Source organism: Acomys minous (assembly GCF_964271855.1).
Source record: "Acomys minous genome assembly, chromosome: 19".
NCBI classification, from domain to species: domain Eukaryota; kingdom Metazoa; phylum Chordata; class Mammalia; order Rodentia; family Muridae; genus Acomys; species Acomys minous.
In genome coordinates, this window is record NC_140499.1 from 4,764,001 (window position 1) to 4,788,019 (window position 24,019).

Below are 24,019 nucleotides of genomic sequence, written 5' to 3' on the forward strand. Positions count from 1 at the left end.
TCTGAAAATCACAAAGACACAGATTGCCATTGATTATGACTCTCAAAATATGTAAGTATAAAACAGTCTTGGGAGATAAAATTTCCTCCAGAAAAAGCAGGTAGGTTTGTTTGTACCTTTTAATGAATGAATACATCAGTTTTCTAGAAAGGAATAGAAAGCCATACTTTCAATCCAGAAAAGGGGGTGGTCCTTAATCTCTTGGCCCTTTTCTTTTGGGGGTGTTACCGAGTCCTCTTTAATAACCTTGCAAGAAATGAGCTCAATGAAGTAATGCAGAAACACTGCAAAGGTTGCTACATAGTAATAGACTATATGTGTCTTTCACTCAGGCTTTCAGGTCCGCTGTTGATACTCTTGAAACCACAGTAGGCTAACACATTAAAAGTGTTATGAAATATCAGGCCTCTCATGGATCTTGACAAATTACTGTAACAGAAGAATAGTGGGGACAATAATGTCTCAAAGCATGGAAATTTTAATTACTCAAAATACAGCATAAGATTTTGATGAAAATTTAGTGACATTTAATATGTATCAAGCCCTCTAAGTTAATAGCTGTGTGCCTATCCATAGGCACTTCAGCACTTTCTTGGCAAACCAAGAATGTGTATTTGATAGATATTTGCTATTTAGCTACTGAACGAAGGATAGCCGCCCTTCATTCAAGAATGTCTTTGTTTCTTTTTTTTGCATTATCTTCTGAAAATGCATATCTAGTCTCAGAGATTTCTCCTTGAATCACTTTAGAACCTTGCATCTAACCACCTTATGCCAAAAGCATCCAGGAAGTTATCTCAGTTTATTTCCAAAGACTTAATCTTTTAAAAACTTCTTTCTGAAGAAGGCAACCTTAACAGCTACATTGATGTCTCTCTGTGATTTCTTTCCTCCATGCCTTTCTGTGTCCCTTCTAAATGTCAAACCACATAGCCATGTATTCACTTATCTATCACTCTCTGCCATCCAGAGCACACTTCTGTAAAAACCCGGCCACCTCTTCCTCATGTCTGTTCACACCCTGCTCCCCTACAGTGATTCATACTTGGTGCCTCATTTAACATTTTTTATAAGTAAAAATAATTATTTCTCATAAGATTTTTAAGTTGTTAGAGGATGTATTCCTATTGCTTTCTATATTTTGTACATAACAGAAGACTGTGTTTCAGAATGGAAAATAATAACAGAAGAAGGAAGAAACTGGCAAGAACTTTTGTCTGGGAGACATATCAGGAAGAAGCTTACAAAGGATGGTGGCCAATGAGGAACCATCAACGGTGAATAGCTGAAGACCTTCTACCACCAAGATATAAAGCAATGGTAGCAAGAATTAAGTATTTCCTTATACTCACCACATAGTCTCTCAGACGCAGCTCTAAATACAAAATGACTCAGTGTTATGAGGCACTTGAAGAAGACTTGTGATTGTAGGATACTAGGTGTTATTCTTAGGTGCTGGAGAGATGGCTTTTTGGATAAGAGGCTTAGAACAGTGCTGCTCTTACAGAAAACCCTGGTGTGGTTCCTAGCATCCACAATGTGCCACATCCATTTGAAACATCAGTTCCAGGGACTTTGCTGCTAGCCTCTGTGGGTTCTATATATAGTAGTACACAGACATAAATGCAGGCAAAACAAACCATATACATGAAATAAAAGCAAAGTTCTTTTTTTTAAAGGAACAATAAAAACCCTTTTAATAGGGAGAGGTATTCTTTCCAGAAGAGCATAGTTTTAACCTGCTTTTACCTCTGTGCTATTTTCTACTATGATAAGCATGCTGTTTTTCTTAATGTATGATCTTTTATATTAATATGACACGGAAATTGAATATATCAGATAGGAATTTAGATTCTATGTTCAAAGTCAGAGAAGGAAGGTTTAGATTTGAATAATATGTTATACATAATAACAAAAATGACCTTGAGTGAAGCAGAGCACAAAGAGATCTGAAAAGGACCTTTCTCAATGATCAAGGAACAAAAAACCCAAGATGCTAGAATCAATAGCCTATAAACAAAAGTCCAGTAGAATACATATGGGAGTCCTAATGCAATGCAATAAATGCTCATCCTCCTTTGCTATTTGCCAATATGCAGTGACAAGACATTTTGAAATATTAAGTTAAATTAATATATGCCATCCAGATATGCCTTATGTAGTTGCAAGGGAATAACTGGTGCTTTATTGAATTACCAAAATTATCAAGTTAATAAATTAGAGCTTTTAAATCTATGTAGCAGCTTGAACTACAATATTGGTACAAGCTGATCTTACAAGTTGTTCCCCACAGAACAGAGTTAATATGATGAAACCAGAGGAGAAAAAGAGAGAAAACGCCCACACTTACTTTATTTTTATTGAGAGTAAAAACCACCTGCACACATTTCTGTTCAGAGAAAATGGTTCACTTTCACTATTTTTTTCTATCACAGACAGAAATATACTCTAAAGAGTGAAACAGCTTCCCTTATTTCTTATTCTACCAGAAATTTGCCTTGTATATTTGGGGACATGTTAAAGTGTTCTAGATGATTTTGAGAGTTTATAAAAAGGCAATTTGATCCCAAATCATAGTTTTCTTTATTTCGCATACTGAGAGCTGCATACCCTTCTGAGAAGTGAGCCATGAGGGGAACACATTAGCTTGCCTTGTATTAGATAATAAAAAAGTTCCGCAAGGGATGAATTCCATATAATGACACTGTGAATATAAGGCTCATTTGGACTTAATTCATTGCTACATCATGTTGCACAAGAAAGCAATTTTTATGCAATAGAATTGCACTTCATTTGTAAAGAACCTAGACACAACACACAATCAGCTATTGAAGACAGAAACTGATTTCCCAAATCAGACATAGAAAATTTAATATATTTGTCCAGTTATAATGAAAAAGAAAGGAACTAGTTTTTTAAGATCAGAATGTTACTTTGTAAATTTTGAAAGTATAATTTTGCTAGGGGAATTGACTACCTTTTGATGATAGAAACTGCATATGCTGAAAAAATGTTTGCCTTTCTTAAAATATTTGAAAATATTTGTAGATATAATAGAATGAAATTTAAAATTATATTTTTGTACAACTTAAGTATTGCTCCATTAAAATTAAATCCAAAATGCATTAATTAATGAGATGAAAATAATTGTCAGTATATTTTGTGAGTAAAAAGAATTCAACCTAGGGCTTTATGGGTGCTAGTCATGAATGTAACCATTAAGACTGTGCCATGTCTTTAAATTTTCTGTTGAAGATGGGGCTAGCCTTAAATTTAACATTCTCCTGCTTTACTTTCACAGAAGTTAGGTTATATTTGTGAGCAATTACTTTTGATTGAGCATAGCAAATTCAGTTTCAATAATCAGTTTATCCCTAAGGGATGGTGTCTTATATTATTCTACATTTTTTTAAATCGATAAAAGATTCTGCATAGGTTTTATTTATTTATTTATTTATTTATTTTAAAGATTTATTTTTTTTATTAATTTATTCGTGTTATTCTACAATGATACAGGATTTTGTAAAGACAGTTATTGATTTAACCTGTGCCCTTCAGAGAAACAAAATCAAGAACAGAGGAGTTGTGTGTGTGTGTGTGTGTGTGTGTGTGTGTGTGTGTGTGTTGTGTTGTGTTGTGTATATGCATGATGCTTCCTTTAAATGTTTTGTAGACTTGAACTACCAGACGTATTCATTGGAAATTTTCAGTGAATATGATAAAATATTTAGTTTCTTTGTTTGTTTCTTTCTTTCTTTCTTTCTTTTTTATTAATTTATTCAGATTACATCTCAATTGTTATCCCCTTACTTGTAACTTCCCAGTGCTCCTTCCATCTTTCATCCTATTCCCCTCCCCTAGGTCTGTGACAGAAGGGGACCTCCCCCACCCCATCATATGGTCACAGCAGATCAAGTCTCATCTTAGTAGCCTGCCTATTCTTTCTCTGAGTGCCACCAGGGCTCCTGCCTCCCACCAAGGGGAAGTGATCAAATATGGGGCACCAGAGTCCCTGTTAAAATCAATCCCTGCTCTCCACAGAGCTGTGGATAATGTCCTGTCTGTTGGCTAGATCTGAGTAGGTGTTCAGTGTTACAGCATGTATCATCCTTGGTTGGTGCAGTAGTTTGAGCAGACCCCCATAATCTATTTTAAATATGTATAACTCTGTCACCTACAAACCATCTTAATGAGATTCTAAAATTAATATCTTTGACAGAAAACTCCAAATATATTGCTTCATTTCTGGAGCTTCGGTATTTTCAAATTTTAACTTTCAAATGATTATGCACATCATTTTAATCCTGAGTTCCTTCCCTTTTAAAGAGAAACACCAGAAGAGAAAAGGATGTGCACCATTATAGTCCTCGAACAGTTGAACTTTCACTTTATTCTAATTAATGTGATAATTTCCAACTCTTTTAGTAAGAATGTTAGACTTTTGGGCAAATCAGCAAGAAGCCAATATGTCTCTTCCTTGAAGAAATGATTTTTTATCTTCTTTTATTAAAGATGACTGCCTTTTTTGGACTGAAAAAGATTTTAAAAGTTGAATAGAAATTAAACCACATTATAATCAGTTCAGAGAGGAAAGGTACAAAACAGAACAAAAATGGGACTACATTAAAGTCCCAGTACTGACAACTGAGTCAATCTGTGGATATTGATGTTTGGGATAGAAATATCTCACTGACAGTATAGCACCATGATGTTGTCCATGGAGAGTAACTTAGGTTGCATGACAGAAGGATCTAGAGTTTGAGAGCAGACTGGAAGAAGTAGCAAGTTCCAACTTTTCCTGTGTTATACACTAAGACTTGAGATAGTGAGAAAAATGAAGGAAAAAGACACAGAAGACAAAGTAGATGAAGAAGAAAAAAGAGGAGGAGGAAGAGAAGGAAGAAAAGGAGGAATAAAGAGATGGGAAACAAAGTGACCTTTAATGATAATATAAAAAGCCAGCAAAAACTAAAGACTTCCCTGAAATTCATCTGGAGTATTACAGAGTTTCACATTCATGTTTATGTAATATAAACAACATCCACAAGCTTTAAAACTCAATTTGGATATAGTATATAAAAATGTGCCTAAGATATGTGAAAAATTTGAAAGAAAATTTTATTCAAATGTTGGAAAACCCTACTGCTAAGGTCACAGTCTATCTGACAAATGTTATGTAGTCCTTAGCGATGTAGCAGATCTGTTTCCATTTCTCCCAATAGAACCCTGGCTCTATGCACTCCACGCAAAGATGTTTAACTCCTGTCTAATATTATTCAGTGTGTTAAATGCATTTTCTTCCTCCACTATAGAAAGTAGTGCAATTCTAAGTAGTTGCAGATCATAGAGTTGAAAGGTTAGAGGGAGGGGAAAAAAAGGAACACAAATGTGACATGGGCAAGAAGGCTATGATAGAACAGCACCTGGTCCAGGGAGCCAGTATTTGAGCAAGACAAATGGAGATTCTCCAGGCAAAATCTCTGCTTTCAACAAGCCTCATTCACCTGAGGATTAGCTTAGACTTTAACTCTCATCTGCAAGTTGAATCCAATCGGTTAAAAATAATAATGACATTCTGTATGACTCTAAGCAATTTTAAGTTAAGCATTGCCTTATCTAATGTTCAGAATAATGAGGTTCACTGCGTAACTAAATTATCATATCGCATGTATTCCCTTTGTAATTTAATTTAAGGCAATGTACGTTTGTAATGTGGAGAGTTAAATGGTAGAATAGCTAAATACTTCCTTGAGAAGCCATCTTTTTTTTTCTTATGTTTTTGTTTTGGTAAGTTCATAGAGAGTGTTAGTTAACTGTTCAGGCAGTAAACTGTCTCAGTCATTTTGTCATTTTGAAAGCTGCTAACCTGCACTTCCAGTTCACTCAGGTAATTAAGTTTTATTCCTTCTTAAGTTTCTGATAGAGTTGAAGACCAGATAGTTTTAAAATTAAGTTTAGTTGGTTAGGGGTAAGATGTTTTTAATTCTCAACAGATGTTTTAAGTTAATAGAGATGAGATAAGATAGATATTGATTTTCATTCAGAGTCTTAAGACTTAACAAGATAGGAATGATGTTTACTTCCAATTTGCCAAATACATATAGCCAAATCACTATTAATGTAACATTTATATAATTCCTGATTGTTTCATGATTCCTCCTTCTGTATGTAGTTTATTTATGTGTAATATTATAAATGTATATGTTAATAAAATAAATATAATAAAAATAGAAAAAATGACATCATTGAATTTGCTGGCAGATGGATGGAACTGAAAAAATACCATTCCATGTGAGGTAACACAGACCAAAAGAATCAAGCATGGTCTGTACTCACTATGAGTGCATATTAGATGTAAAGCAAAGTTAACCACACTATGATCCACAGGTCTAGAAAGGCTAAAAAGTAACAAGGAGGGATTAATGGGAGGTCAGACACAAGGATCTCTCTAGGAAGAGAACATAGAATAGGGTTTTCAGTTGGACTGGAGGCAGGTAGGGATGGGAACAGACAGGATCAGCTGAGGTATAGTAAAGGAAGGGAATGCTGGGGGGTGACAATTAAAACTGGCTGGGGCATTTTGAGGCAAGGTAGAAACCTAGTACAATGGAAACCATGACATCTAAGAGAGTGGTGCTAGTAATAAGGGACACAACCCTTACCTGGCCATCTTCTATAACTAGACAAGTCTTCAGATGAAGAGATTGGGGCAACGACCCAGCCACAAACCCTCAGACTTACAGTTGACTTCAGGATGTGCTGGGACTAGAAACTAGAATAGTCTTTATCAGAGAGACTTCATCCAGAAAGTGATTGGAGCAGATGCAGAGTCCCATAGCCATATATTAGATGGAGTTTAGGCAGTACTGTGGAGGAGGAGGAGGAGGAAGGATTGGAGGAGCCAGAGTGGTCAAGGACACCATGATAACACTACTCACAGAATAAACTGGCCAGAATGCAAGTGGGCTCATAGAGATCAGGGAGATTGTATGGGTTTGACCTAGGTACTCCATATATATCTTATGACTAATAAGATAGGTGTTCTTATGAAAATGTTAACAGTGGGAGATAGGGGGATATCCTTGACTCTTGCCTGCCATTAGGGCCCTTTTCCCCCTACAGGATTCTTTTGCCAGGCTTGATGTGAGCATATGTGCCTGGTCTTTTTGTACCTTGCTGTGCCAAATTTAGCTGATGTCCATGGGAGGCCTGCTCTTTTCTCATTGGAGGTGAGAGGGGGTGTGAATCTAGGGAAAAAGAGAGATGGGGAATGAAACTGAGTAGAGCAGCAGGAGAGGAAGCTAAAATTGAGATAAAATATACGAGAGAAAAATAAATTTAAAATGAGAAAAAGGTGCTTACAATATAAACTCAGAATATATATTTATTCTATTATTATATTTTATTTCTTAACCTGTAAAATCCATGGCCATAGGACTGGATTCTTTAGAAATTAGTTAATGTAAGCAAAAATGCAAATACATTAAATTAACATATTAAAATGGTAACATTATTTTTGTTCTATCAAAAACAAACAGTAATGAGTGCCTAGAAGCCTGGTGGTTCTGCAAGGTAGTTTCATAACACAAAATAAACACCTAAATTAAATTCTCTGAAGTGGTTATTTGCTTCCAGACATCTATGGAGAAAAGAATAATTAAATAAGCACACAAGCATTTATCTCTAAAAACGTTTGGAAGAACTTAAATCTTCCCTTCTAAAGAATGGACTAAGAAAGTTCATTTCACCTCTATTGCCCTTAACCCCAAGTAATAGTTTAGTATGGTTATTTACACTTATACATATTCACCTGACATATTTTTCTAAACATATTTCATTGAGGGTACAGCTAATGTATATATCAAAAAATATGTGGCACAATGTAATTTTGTTGATTGATGGCAGGATTTTTTAAAGACTTAGAATTAATGGGATTTCGCTGATACTTTATAATATTTGTAAGTATTGTCTTTGTGCAAAAATAAATGTAATATGGGATATAATTAGAGTACAATGTGGCTCTTTTCCCATCCTATATTTAGCAAAATCTGGATTGAAAAAAGGCAAACAACACTTTTAATTAAAAAGCATATTCAGGATTAATATAGTAAATGGCCGTTCTACCAAAAGCAATCAACAGAACCCTATACAACGCTCATCTAATGCAATACACTTCTTCACAGAGCTTGAGAAGAAAATTTTGAGCTTATGAAAACATAAAAATCCCAGGATAGCAAGAACAACTCTGAATAATAGAAGAACTGCTGGAACTATCAACACTCCTCATCTTGAATTGAATTATAAGCTAGTAATAAAAAATAGTGTGGTATTGGCACAAACCAGGTATGTTGATGAATGTAATTAAATTGAAGACCCAGACATAAGTCCACACAGTATAGACACCTGATTTACACAAATAAGTAGAAGTAGAATATGTAGTAAAGGATGTACAATGAAAGACTGCAGTGGGAGTCAAAAATGGGAATGGGATGGATCAGAGTGGTGAAAAAGGTTATAAAGCAAAGGGCAGCTAAAACTAAGGTTAATACGGGGGTATATTGAAGCATATGATTGTAGAAGCTTCCTAAAATGTATACACATAGGAAAGAAATATAAATGAAGTCACCATATAATGGGAGACAGTGCCTCATCTTGACATATTTGATATCAAGTTAAACCTCCAGTGACAGGAATGGGTTATATATCTAGTTTAGTCATTGGCAAAAGGGGTCCCCCAATCCCCTACATAATTAGGCTATTGCCAAGGCTACTTTTATTACTCTGGTATTTTGCATACTCTGCAAAAATTGATGGTGATAAGCTATTGATGAAGACCACATTTGTGTGCATTATTTCATATGAAGGAGTTGAGCCAGTGTCTCTCTAGTGCCTTCACCACTATTGACTAGTGTTCACGGTATGTGATGGTACTCTGTAGATTACCAGAGCAGAAATGGTACTACCAACCATGCTACAAATCCTGTGATCAACAAGGGTGATGTGCCTGCAAGATAGGCTAGTACAATGGTGGCATAAAAACTTTCAGAGTAACCAACCATGATTTCAGGCTGGAAAGCTTGCTTGACACTGTTCAGGTGGTCATGAATCTTATACTTGATAGGCCATGGACCTACAAAAAAAAATCCCCAATTCTACCATTCTGGTAAAGGGATACAGCTATAAGACGAACCTTGACAACATTCTGCTATTCTCATGGATCAGTGCATTGCACAATCATCATTAGACAAGCCTCCTCTTTAGTAAATAGAAAATAGAATAGAGACTCACAACTGGAGAATGTTCAAAGAATGGGAGAGATTCTTCAACACTCAGTCCTAAAAGAGATACATTCATCAAACCCCTCCTCTGTGATCTCAAGAATTATGCAGAAGAGGAGACGGAAAGATTGTAAGAGACAGAAGTGATGAATAACACAGTGCCTTCCATATACCATAAGTCCAGTGCACATATAAACTCAGAGAAACAATGGCAGTATGCATTGGGTCTGCGCAGGTCTAAGCCAAAGAGGGTCACAGTACTTGGAGGAGGAAGTAAACTTTGCAACTCTATCCTAGAAGCTATCTGCAACTGACACCTATTTACATAGACAAAAATACTTTTCTCCAATCAAGGTTTACTGGGTATATTAGCCACAATTAAGGGCAGTCACCATGGCCAACAGGAAATAGCCAACATTAAAAAAAAATGAGTTCACTGGCATTTTTGTAGATGTTTGTTTCATAGTTCTTATTTGAGCACTTTTAAAAATCCTACAAGTCTTTTGTTTGTATATTATGAGTTCTGTTTTATGTTTTTATTCTCTCTCTTTCTCTCTCTCTCTCTCTCTCTCTCTCTCTCTCTCTCTCTCTCTCTCTCTGTATGTGTGTGTGTATGTGTGTGTATTTTTTCCTTTTCTTATTCTCCTTTGTTTGTTTGCTTTCTAAAGATAGGGAGAAAGAACAGCTACGGAGTTAGTTAATTGAGAAGGTGAAAAGGATCAAGGAGGGGTAAGTAGAAGGGAAACGCTGATCAGATATATAGTATCTGAGGTAAAATAATTAATAAAAAAGTATTTCTAAATAATTTTGAAAGTTTCAACATATTTTCACAATGAACCTATATTTATTAGATCTTCATACAAATATACAGAGAAGCCCATCAAACTACATCTCCTACAAAGAATATTGCTTTATTTATATAATACATTGTTCATGTAGTGTTCATTCTTCTTCTAACATAAAGAGTAGCCTGAGCAGCCAAGGTAGCCAGGATCATAACTGGGAAAAGCTGACCTGACTAGGTGTATGCCCTTCACAATTCTGAATGTTTCTGAACCCCTCCCTAAAATTTTCATACTTAACTTTAATTCTGATCTAGGATATTTTACAGTTACTGAGTGAAGACGTAGGATGAAAATTAAAATATAAAATGTTGCCCAGACAAAGCAGTATGGAGCTTGTCTTGTGTTGGACATCTACTACTGGGTATGGGATGCCCGTTAAATGTGGTTGTTTTTCCAGTTAGAGTTCATTGGAGAAAACTAATCACAGGGAAAAATCTTCTGGTTTAAGGATAAGGCCTTGTGTCTACTTTCCTTCTCACCACTGGGACCCCAACTGGCTTAAATGTGTGCATGCCATGTGTGGGATGCCACAATGACTGCATTCTCATAGGTTAGTTCTTTTTTTTGCTAATGAGAGAAAGAAATAAAAAAATAAGGGTATGGATTTGTGTTCTTATTCATTTGAGAGGGATCTCGGAGTAGTTGTGGATGGGAAATCATAATTAAAATATAGCACATGAAAAGAATTTCAGTAAAATATAAATATCTTGACTGTATCTAGGGATGGAGCTAAGCTAATTCAGTGGTCGATATGTAGTGAAAATCAGTGAACAAAGATCTTTGAATTATATTCATTTCAGATTCTATATCTCCACAGCCTGATCAAAAGAAAATCCCCACTTGTAGATGGTATGTAAAATCAGGTTAATGTTAAATGCTTACAACAAACCTTCATTATCAATTGAACAAAAGCCTATATGAAAGCAACTTCCAATAACCTATTTTAATCTGATAAATCAGAATATATCTGACAGAGTGCCATGTTTATAAGCATCAAAACAGAACAATAGAAGTAGGAAATAATCAGCACCTTAAAGGGGAGTTCATTTTGCACAAAACAACAAGTAGAGGACTAAATAGTAAGAATATACTCTTAGAAAACTGATTAGCACAAACATGCGATACATATTCAGACCTTCATATTTCTCTACCAATTTGTACTATGTCAACAAATGTCACCAGTTCCTTAGTAATCATATTTCATTTTATGAAGTCCACAAAATATTCAGACACTGACTTACCTAAACCTATGAACTGTGTGTGTGTGTGTGTGTGTGTGTGTGTGTGTGTGTGTGTGTGTGTGTGTGTGTATGTGATTTATCTCTTTGGTTTTGAAATGTGATATGCAATTAGCAATTCCCTAATGGTCCTTTAGGAATAAGGGAATGTATATTGTGCTATAAAATAACATATGTGTGAACTCTACCAGAGCAAGCCTGACTCAGAGAATATGGCCATGAATCAACTTCCTGCTTTCTTCCTGATATATTAATTTACTGAGACTAACTGTTTAAATAGACTCAACTCAATCCTGAAAAAAAAAATAGAAATTCTGAACCAATAAAATGTAAGCATGATAACTTTGAAGATTTTCCCTTTGTGACAGTCCCTTTTGAGGCTAGCTCTCAAGTATTATGGTCTTACGTAGTTTTGGCACAAACAACCCACTTTCCATGCTATGTAGTTTTGGCATGAATGACCCACTTTCCACCAAATCTTTTCATACATTTTCAACAGTCACTAGACACAACTTGCATCTCCACTGACCAATGATTGTTTTCTCATCTTCAATTTAAACAGTATTTGGTAAAGGACTGATTGATCTATCACACCAAGAAATCTCAGGGGGGAATCAGACATGGCATTAGGGGTGACCTCACACCTCTCTCAATATTTATAGAGAGTTGATGAGTATTGGGAGATAGAAATTTGTTTTATTTCTTATTGTATCCATCAATCACTGGCCCATGCTTCTGTAAGCAATATGCTTCATTCATTCTCCTGTGAATCACTTGATTAAACTTGGCTTACATAAGATACACTTGGATATTTTTTGCTTCTTCTCTCACTGTCCTAGCTGGGGTGAGAAAAATAGAAAGTTGCTCAAACCTCCATACATACATACAAGAAAGTTCATCTTTTAGTTTAATAGCCAAGTAGTATGTTCAGTCGGTGGACTCTGGCCTGCATATGGTCCATGAGAACAAGACCTGTAACCCAACATAAAATCATGAACCTAAAACTTAAAACATAAGCAAAACAGAAGTTCTTATGTAATTCTCAGAGACCTTGATGATATGATTCTGGAGTTAAAACTTTGTAGATGACAATGTCATTTTTTTAATAGTAAAGCCCTAATTTTGCTTTAAAATTTTACATAATGGCTTTAAAATTGTGGCAATGATTTTCTTCTTCCTCAGTAGGAATTAAGAATTTATGCCTTAACATTTGAAATTATCTGCCTTCAATACGAGTTGTGATTTATTTAAACAAATTCATATCTTGTGAATAATGACATAATTTATAATATAATACACATTTACATGCATATTACTGTTTATATATAATCATATTATGTGGAAAATCTAAAGAAAATGTTATTTCTGATTACATAAATTATAAATTCAACACAGATCTGATTTATATTATCTTGCAATGATTGTCCTTTCTTATAAATACCAATTCTGTAAGACGTGGTAGAAGGGCCTACTTTTCAGTGAAACACACTTGTTCTCTTCCTGGAATGTGAACTATAATATCTGTTACACAGAATAATTGTTACAATATTTGACAATTCTAGAAATACTCTGAAAGCATTTACAGGAACCAAAAAATGATAGGGAGCAAAGAGAGAAATCCATTGTCAAAACAGTTCCTACAAAAAATCTGAGCACCCAATGGCTCTTCCAGGCCAAAGTTCCAATGTTAACACAGTCTCCCTTAAATATATGGTTATATCTATCACCTCAGTACCCTGTTACTAATTTCTACCTTAGTTAAATTTCTAGCATTGTAACAGAATGCCATGGCCAAAAACAACTTTGCAAGGAAAAGGTTTCTTTTGCTTACACTTCTATATCACTGTTCATTCTTGGAGAAAGATTTGTAGGAACTAAGTTACTTTAACATTATTCTTAATGTTAAAAAAGATGCTCATGTCAAAAGCTAGCCTAATTTTATCATGAGAATATAAATTCTAGGTCTAATAGATATATATGATTCTATAGATATATGAGGAAAAATAGTTAAATAAGTTCTTCAAAAACCTCAGAGACCTACAGAATATGACATTTAAAGGTATTTTTATTATTCTAAAGAGTCTTTGACAACAAGACAAGTCAACTCCTGGCAACACGCAGCCTACGTCAAAGAAGACAAGCATTAAAGAATCTCCTTATGGAGTTGGTTTCAAATGTGGCAAATGAGCCACTGGGCAAAATGTCCTCCTTTCTGCCACATACAGAATCCTGCCTAAAAATGAATAAGTTTAGATGCAGGCAGTGCTGATGGCCAAACTCTGCCAATACAGGGTAAGCAAGTGCTCAATAGTTCCTGATTCGCAAATATGTCTGCCAGAGATGTTGGACCAGAAGCTGAAGATGATTCTCCAACATTATAGAGAATATTGGGTGAATGTTCAGGTAGCAAACTCTCTCAGTCATTTTTTTTTTATTTTGAGAACTGCTAACCTTAACTCCAGATTCACTCAAGTATTTAAGATTTATCTCATCTCAAGTTTCTGATGGGTTTGAAGACCAGATAGTTTAGTCTGTCAAGTAAGCTTAGTAGGTTAGGGGTTAAGAAAGATGTGTTTAGATCAAGATAAATGTTTTAAGTTAATAGAGATGAGATGTGATAGATTTTAATCTCCATTAAGAAATTTAGACCCACAGAAATTTAGGAAAGATGTTTACTTCAAGTTTGCAAAATACAAATAGCCAAATCACTCTGAAGGTAACATTTATGTAATTTCTGAATGTCATATGGTTCTTCCTGCTCTATGTATTTTATTTTACTCATGTGTAATATAAATGTATATGTTAAAAAAGAAACATTATTTTTAAAACATTTTTAAAATAAATTAATCTCACAAGTCTTTTTTGGAAGGTACTTTTACAGACACTGAGGCAGAAGCCATGAAGGAGAGCTTCTTATCCATCGTTTGATTCTATGGCTTAATCAGTCTGCTTTTTCATTAAATTCCAAACCACCAACCCTCAGTGAGTCAAAAATACACTACAGACTTGATTATAGGCAAATTTAGTGGAAACATTTTCTCAATTTTGAATTTTTTTCCCAAGTAACTATAAGTTACACCAAGTCAACAAGAAACCAATATGTACTTTAGAATAAGGCATATGGTCAGCAAAAATTTTACAGAAAAGATTGCAGTGACTTACAGGATATTATCAGGATAATTAGTATAAACATATTTGGACCAAAGCATTATTAATTTTTAAATGTTATATGAATAAGATAAACCATTGCTACTTTTGTTTGATGTGCAAGATTGTGGATTTTTTATTAAATATTTGTTACATATACATTTATGTGTATAAAGAATAGTTGAGTATGTGTCCTACCATGGGATACTCCTGTAGAATAATCTTTGGTGAGTATATATTTGGGATGTAAGTTCAAAATATATCACATTTTCCCCCTTCTTTTATTACAGTTGGAAAGTAAAACTCACTTCCATACAAATTTCATTGTGGATGAAATAACATTCTTGCCTAGTTATATATTTACATTTTTATCACTGGTTGTTTATTTAAATAAGGATATTAGTAGGATTTTAAAAGCAATTACAGTGTTTAAAATAAACAAAATTAACAAGGTGTAAAGAAAATATTTATGTACCCTAGTTAATAAATAAAATGCATGCAGGAAATCCCTCATGATTTTATACAAACTTAACGCTAAACTGACTAAAACAAAGTTAAGAAAAAAATGAGTTTGAGGCTATGAGCTACACTGTGCTCATAAACTGAAAACTAACTTGTAGTTAAGGGAGGATGCAATTTTTCTTAATGTTAAAAAGAAATTAATATCACAGGTCCTTTTCAGAAGCTACTTTTATAATATATCCTGGATGTCCTTGGCAAAGTTACAGTAAACACAGCTTCATAAGGTTCTATTTTACCTGCTGTCTTTACAAATTAGCATCTCTCTGCCAGAGATATCTGCTTTTGAAAAACTTATTCCTACCCTGGCTTCAGCTTCTGGACTGCTGGACTCTATGAACAAATGACAAAAGGCTTGCTTGTCTCCTCAAAATGTCTTAAAAATAAATTTTCAGGTTTTCTTCTCCATCCATTTTACTATGTATATAATCTAGGAAATCATTTACAACTCATTATGAGCTGATAAAAAAATACAGTCATCAAATTGTTATATGTTGTATGACATTAGAGCTCTTCCTAGCAACTCAGATAAGGTTTTCGATAAGAATTTTCTATTATATTTTTATTGAAAAATCAATGCTTCATGGTCCCACATCCATCCATTAAGTTATGTTCAACAGAGAAGAAAGCTTTTTGGAGTGTTGGATGGATGGAACCTAGTTTGTTCAAACAGAGAGTGCCTACATGAAAGGTGAGGAATGAGAAGTATCAACAATGCTGTAGTGTCCCCATGAGTGAGTAAATGATAGAAGTTATCTCATCCCACAAAACATATTGATTTAAGTTTGATGCTATTATAATTTTAACCATATGACGAATATCCTAGTTTGTATTCGAACCATCTTGGTTTCAAACCATCTTTGTATCTCAACACACCTAACAGGGTTTTTTAAATGGAGGAAATTAATAGGCTAGAGTTACCATAGAGTCCTTTAGTTACCACTGTCTTTACAGTTGTGATTATAAATTCATAAAAATCACATCATAATTTTATGTTACAGAACCATAAACCTGAAAATATGCATACTTCCATGAGATTCCTTGTGTAAGTTGTGTCTACCCACCTAAAACACTTCCTTATACCTCTAGTTCAACTTTTCTTCTGAAATGTACTTCACCAGGAATACATCCCACCCCATCCATTTCTATGCACCTACCTGAATGATTTCTTAATATCTTCTGCTTTGATTGTCTTCAGAATATCTTGGTAGAACTGAGGATCATTGGTTGCTGATGGTGAGACATCAGAAGGACAATTCGTATGTGCATAATAACCTACTATAATTCCAAAAATAAATAGAATGGTGGCTGTAGAAAATATTTTTAAAAAATAGCAAAAATTGCAGTGGCTGCCCTTTGGTGCAGATCTTGTGTAGTTGGTAACATAGTCAGAATCTTCTTGAAGTCTCTGGAACCGTCCTTTTGGTGAAGTTGCTGGTTGAATGGAATCAAGATGGAGGTCTAACGTCTCTGAGTGCCCCAAGTTCTGATTCTCAGCATTATCTGGTTGGAACTGGTCGAAGCTTGGCTCTTCCAGTTCCTTCTCCATATCCCACTCTAAATCCAGGGCAGTGGCTTGTAGGTCATCATTGTCTAAGTACTGTGAGTGTCCTGATGTTCTTAGATCTGCATTGACCTTCTGATAAGCCATCTTTTTACCTATGAAAATAAAAAAAAAGAAAAGTGTACTATCATAAAATAGTTTGTTTTATAAAATTAAAAGCAAAAACAAAATTTTAAAGAAGGAAAAAAAGAAAGCCACCAGTTTTAGCAATGAACACTTGTAATCCCAGCACTTGAGGAGGCAGAAGCAGGCCATGGGAGTTCAAGGCAGGCCTGGTCTACAAAGCAAGTCCAGGACTGCCAAGGCTACACAGAGAAACCCTGTCTCTAAAAGCAGTAACAATAAAAACAACAACGAAGAGCCTATTTGGCTCTAATGATTAGTGTCAGGACAGATATCTCAAGCATGTGTAGCTCAAACATGGCAGAGTTCAAACTCCAGTACTCAGGCAGGAGAGCTGAATATGATGATGTAAACTCCTGTGGTCCTAGCACTAGGGAGGCACAGACAGTATCCTTGCAGCTGCTGGACATCTTAGATAAATAAGACATGATCCTCAATATGATGAACAAGTGAGAATGTCATATATTGGCCTCTCACCTTCACATGCATGTGCACATGTGTGCATGTACACTGCCATTCATATACCACACATATATGTCCACTTCATTTTAGTGATTATAACCATTCCCCTATAGAAGCAACATGTAATCACCAATAATGTCATCATATTTTGCTGTTAAATATAGTAGGGAATAAAAGTTGAAAGTACTTGGTGGAAAGCCTATAAAAAACATTTAAAACTTCATATACAAATATACAACCAATCTCTGTAATTGTAGAGAGTGAGGGGAACACCCAAAAGTACATAATGTATAAGAATGAAGCCAATTTTAACCACATTTAGAAACAACTTTAAACAATTTAAAGACAGATGCAATGAAGCAATGACTTGATTTCTTAAGAGGAGAAAAGAATAAGAGACCTTGAGAAGATTACTTACACTTGAGCTGCTTCTAAAAACAAACCAAGGTTGGAAGAGGCAAAACAGACAAACCAGTATTAACTCTATAGAACTGCAAGAAGTAAAAGGTTGTGCTTTTATATAATCATAGGTAAAGAAAAGGGCTGCTGAAAATTTGCTTTGAAACAGGATGGTTTTCCCAGAAACTATAACAGGAACTGGCCTAGTTCAGTGAACTCTAAGTAAAAACCCCAGGATGGCACATGTTCCAAGATCAAACCCTTTGCCGCTTTGGAAGGTCTTAATTTCATAACCTTGTGAGTCGCAGATAGAAGTTTACCTCTCCTACAGTTGTACATTGTGCCCTGCAGAGTGGTATTAGGATGATGACTAACTTGCTGTAAGTGGTCTAAGTTCTGTTAGCCCCTAGGGAATTATTGTAGATTAGCAGTGTCCACGCTGTTTACACTTACACTTTGTGTAGACTAGAGTTGTCATCTTAGCTGAATGCTGAGGGCTTTGCCATGCTTACATTTCTGTATCTCCAGTATCCAGTGGAAGGAATAAAGCACAAAGCCAAACTGATAATTAATAAATTAATTTGTAATGATAGTCACTGACAAATCAACAATAAAAAAGAAGAAGAAACCAGGACTTCATAAGAGATGATAATATTTGCTGCAGAATTAGGAGTTTTTATAGGTTGGTTAACAGAGACCCAAATAATAAAGATGCTTTAAAATTTTAGAAATATTAGATATATATTCAATCATGCACAGCAAATAATATAATTGTAAAGTTCTCATATACTACTTTATTAAATAGAATTCATTTTTATCCAGAACTGACTGAAAAAGAGTACATTATTTGTATCAGTCATTAGGAGAGGCAACCAAGGTAAAGATGAATGGGCCCCATTCCCACAAGAGAAATAAGACAATCAATCATAAGAAACAAATGCACACAAAAGACAATAGAACAAATAACATATGGTGAGCTGTCCCATTAGAATCTATGGAGAAGCGTTTTTAAGATTTCTTAACACTATTTGTATTTTTCATAATTCTTTGATAATTTCATTTCATGTATTTTGATCATATTCATTTTCCTACCCCAATGTTTTCTAAATCCACCTTCACATTCTTCCCCATACAATTTCCTATCTTTTGTCAGTCTGTCTGTTTAAAATCGTTGAAAGCAATTTCTCCTGGGTGAAGAGTACGGTTCTACCACGGGAGGACTCCTGAAGCCTTAAAGAAAATGGACTCACACTTTCCCTGCAGCTTTTAGATGGAAGTGCGCCCCTTCCCAGATTCCTTGCTAAGATTTGTCTGGCTTGAATTTGGATAATTATTATGCATTCTATCACATCTCCTCTAAGTTCATGTATGTAGCTGTCCTGTTTTGTCCAAAAAACAGATTTATTGCAGTTATACACAACCTATGATGTTTTCAGTTTTTATGAACACACTTCCTCCATGATATCTATGAATTGAGGTAAGGAGCTATGCCAAAATATCACATATAGGGCTTTAGTCTCTGCACTTTAACAAGCTGTGGGTCTTCGTTAATGACCAACTACTACAACAGGAAACTTCTCTGATGAGGGTTCAGAATGCACTAATATATATGTCAGTAACTCATTTTACTATGACATTTTACTATGATATCAATTTAGAGGGCTGATAGTAGTGGGTCCTCCCCTAGGGCCTATGACCTGCCTATCATAGGCTCTTAGCTCCAATTATGGTGCTAGTTAGAGGTTGCACTGAGAGATAACTAGACCCCAAAAGAAAACATTCTCTTATTTTTTCCCATATGTGGATATTAGTTAGCTTTGAACATTTAAATATGTGTGATTTTTATCCATAGAGGTCAGGAAAACTAGAAGAGACTGAAGAGGAAGGACTTTCAGGGAAGGGAAGATACAGTACAATGCTATAAAGGGAAGAGGGAAAAGTAACGGAGGTGAAAGGGTTATACGGGATGGAGGTAAGAGGAAAGGCTAAAGACAAAGAAAGAAGAAGGGATAAAGAAAGTATTCAGGATGTCTTAATGAACACTAAAGACCTATGAAAAAGGTTATATGGAAATTTACTACTATAGAAGATTACACACACACACACACACACACACACACACACTTAAACAAAGTTACCTATAATAAAGGAATAACACCTCTACTAGACACCAAAGGTTATCAAACATCAAAACCAGGGCCAGGATTATTTCTTTTTAAGCTGTGAGGCAGTGAGTTTCCACAGAAACCCAAGTATTCTGAATTATTGATAATCTTCATTACCCTTTTTCCTCTTCATCAATCAATAAGTCCTTATTGGTGAAGATATGATATACTTGGGTTGAACAACAGAAATCATTAAAGAATGAACACTCTTAGGGTAGGAAAGATGACTTAGAACTTAAGTGTACTTGCTGCTCTCACAAAGGACACAAGTTCCTAGAACCTACAATCTGTGTAACTCCCATTTTAGTGGATCTGACACTCTCTTCTAGCCTTCATAGACACCAGGCATAGACATGCTGCAGAGATAAACATGCAAGCAAACATCCATACAAAAAATACCTTAAGAACATAATAAACTCATTGTTGGTTTTGGTAGTTTTGTTGTTGTTTTGAAAAAGGAGAACTGTGAAGCAGGAGCCTAAGCAGGGAAAATATGCAAAGGCTGACACAACATGAGCACAGTTCTTTTTAAAATCTTAGAACAATATGCAAGCCAGGGCTGAGTCACAAGCAACAAATGCTGAGACAAAGCTAAGACAAAGGGTGCTGAGAAAAGGTCAGGGATACCTTGCAGCCCGGGGCTCCCCTCAATGTGCTGGCCATGGCAACATCATGAACTAAACTTATCTACTGCAATCCGAGGCTCACGTCTATGGACTAAGCATGGCAATAGCACAGACTTAAGCTTATCTACTGCTTTTAGATTAGATAAAAAGAACTGGAAGCAATATTTCCAAAAGTTGAGGCAAAAATAATAAATGTAAAAGGTTGAAGACACAAAATAAATTTTGCAATGTAGCATAAATATATAATTCCATCAGACAGTGAGAATAATTGGAGAAGTTTGTAACATAGCCATACGTATGTACATACTATAGTTTGGTTTGTTAATTTACATAACTTACATTTAGTCTGCACTACTGTATGAATGGAAAATGCCCACCATAGACAGTTGGAGGTCTCTACATCATGAAGCCTTCTGCATAAGTGGCCAAGCCAGCAGTCAGAAAAGTGGACACAGGCACTGGAGAGGTGGCTCAGCCATTAAAGGCTAGACTCACAACCAAAAATACAAGAGTGTGGACATAACATTTGAAGAATATAGTCCTGCCTTGCTTCTTTCTCTCTTTTTCCTCCTGCTCCACACAGATGTGAAGAGCTGTGCAGCAAGCTCCTACTGCCACAAAGACACTAGCGGCAAGACTTCCCCATCTTGATGGATTATATGTCCTTGAACAAGGAACTAAAATAAATCATTCTCCCTTTAAGTTGTTTCTTGTCATGTATTTGATCATAGTGATGACAGAAGAAACTAATAAAGTCCATACATCAAAACAAAACCATGATACATTAACCATCACCACACAGTTGTTATATACATTAACCATCACCACACAGTTGTTATCTGGTAGGTGTGAGAACAGCAGGAATGGTTTCATGTACAGTTTTTTCTTTTTCTCACTCCTTCACTCTTGATTTTTCTAATACTTTTTCCCAATCACTTTGGAACATTTGCATAAAGTTGGTTCATTTTGTGTGTTGGTTTTATTGCTGTGTACTTGCTTTCCATTTTTACTACATCACTATAAGCAGGTAAGACATATTAAGTTAGTGACTATTTTTAGGCATTTTTAAGTGATGTTTGATTAAGAAATAGAAGAGGTTGCCAAACAATATTTTCTTTATATGAAATGTTTAACAGAAAATATTTTGTAGTCTTAAAACTCCAATGACAGGTGAACGAATGACAGACTTACCCTGCCATATTACAAAGACTTAAACAGAGTCCAGTCCAAAACTGAATTCCTCATCTGGACAGTGAAAGGTGACATTTGGAGACAGACCCTATAAAATAACCTGCATTTTTATAAAAATAGTGTGACTATAAATTAGGTGATAAACTAATGATTAATACCCTACAAGCCAATTTATTTTAACATACTTTAACCTGTAATTTCTTATCACAAAGGAGTAAAAATTTTTATATAGAACATTAATAAATCGCTACCATCCTGGCATGGCACAAGATTTACTCTGTTTCCTTATAGAATTTTGATACTCAGTCTTGTTGACACACGTTTCTTCTTTTCACTAACTCCCTGACTCCCTTTCTCACTTCCTCCCCTTTAGCCCCAATGCTTTCCTTTCCAGTTTCATCTCATGTGTGTTCCATGCCTCTCCATTTTTTCCCTCAAACCTATTTTTGTATTTTCTCTGTAAATAGTTATATGCTTTGTAAGGACGGTTTCTTTAAAGTATATCATGTACTTTGACCTAGTTATACTCCATACCCTCACCTTTCACATCACTCTCTTTTTTTTACCCTCCCATGGTGTCTTTAAAAATTTAGCTCATACATAATTGAGGAATTTGCTCATTCATTGTCTCAATGAAGTGATCTAGATTTTCTCACAGTTTACTCACCAAGGATCTCTCTCTGCCTTCTCCCGCCACCTCACTCATTTTTTTTTTAGTATTGAATGTAAAACATGCCTTATCTCATGAAGACTTGGCACATAGAATTGTGAGAATTCTAATTCTGACCTTTAATATATAAACATTCAATATCATCTCTCTATGAATCATTTAAAGATGAACTGCAAGGTTGAGAGTGAGTTTTCATCTCTAGCCTGACAATAGGCATTCCATCACACGCACACCAGCAATTTAATGCTTTTCCAGCATCAGGCACAGCCATCAATTAAGGTGTAATGCAGATACAGATATTAACTTCTCACCATGATGGATCTCTGCCTGCCATCCTCACTACCACTTTTAGACTCATTACACACTAATAATTTTTCAGCAAAATCTATCTTCCAAAGAGGGAACACTACCTGAGTCAAGTAATAGTGAAGTCACTTGCTATAATAAACATCAGAAGCATTTCTAGAAAATTGCCAAGGAAATGAGTATGTGATAGCATATATAATGGAAGGGTTTAATTCTTTTCCTTGAAGAAAAATATTTATACACACATATATATTATATAAACATATAAAACAGATATTTATATGCTATATAAATATATAACAAATGTACAGTATATAAACATATACATATTAAATATATGTATCTATAATATTTATCTTCTACATGCACCTATAAATATAAAGGAAATAGTATATTAAATTTACTTGTTCATTTTTCAATTTTTCTTCTTTTAAATAAAAATTACAGATTTTTAAATAAAATATAACATCTATGTAGTTTCTCTAGCAGTTTATTTTTACTTAACACATATTCAATGAACCAAATAAAAACAAAATTGAATAGTAAATTCCAAATATCTAAAGTTTTTGAAATATATGCTATTTTGAGAAAGAGCAAATGACTTCTACCCCCAGCACCACCACCCCCAAAGGATTTAGCTCTCTATAAAATATAATATCTGTGATCTGACAAGCAAGTAAATGATATCTCCTTAACTAATATTTTTGGATTTCGGAGTGAAATGGAAATTTTATATTATAAAAACAAACAGTAGATACATGTTACATATGATCATATAGTTTCTACTTAACCCTTCTATGTGTGTATTAATGAAGCATATGATTCACTTAACTGACACATCAATTCACTGAATTAAAAATAATACAAACACAAGGCTTAAAAATATGCTACCATATTTCCTACTTTGCTTTTTAAAGCTTTGCTAAAGACTACAGCCAATAGCAACTTGGGAAGAAAAGGGTTTATTTTCTCACATACACATTATGTTCACATTGCAGCACTGTGGGAAGCTGAGGTGGGTGATCCAAGCAAGAACCTGGGGCTAGGAACTGACACATAGGTCATGGAGAGGTGCTGCTTACAAGCGTGAACCCCGGCCTTACTCAGCCTGTTTTCTTATCTAACCAGGAACAAGGGGCTGGAGCTGAAAGACGGTGGGCTTGGAAGGTGTTTCCACACCAATCGTTAGTCAAGAAACTGCCCCACATACCTGACTACAGGCCCACCTTATGTAGGTGTTTTCTCAGTTGAAGTTCCCTCTTCCCAGATAATTCAGACTTATATCAAGTTGGAAAAAAAGAAGAAGAAAAAAAAAAAGAAAAAGAAAAAGGAAAGAAAGAAAAGAAATAGCTAGCAAACCATATAAATCTCTCTGGAAAGAATGCAGTGTGGTATAGATCAAGTCATAGAATTTGACACATTTCTTCTAATGGAAATATCAACAATATGCATACTTGTATGAATTTTGACAGTTTTAAAAAATCCT

The 24,019-nt window shown here is 35.0% G+C and overlaps 1 protein-coding gene across 6 annotated transcripts in view; it reads right to left on the reverse strand.

Moving 5' to 3' along the window:
• The window catches only part of NAALADL2 (N-acetylated alpha-linked acidic dipeptidase like 2), a 1,351,869-nt gene that overhangs the window by 741,395 nt on the left and 586,455 nt on the right, over window positions 1–24,019 (reverse strand). For all 6 annotated transcript variants that reach the window (XM_084769006.1, XM_084769005.1, XM_084769007.1 and 3 more), the window contains one exon: window positions 16,185–16,686. In XM_084769006.1, the coding sequence (XP_084625132.1) occupies window positions 16,185–16,678 (494 nt within the window). In that variant the 5' untranslated portion in view covers window positions 16,679–16,686. The remainder of the gene's footprint in view (window positions 1–16,184; window positions 16,687–24,019) is intronic.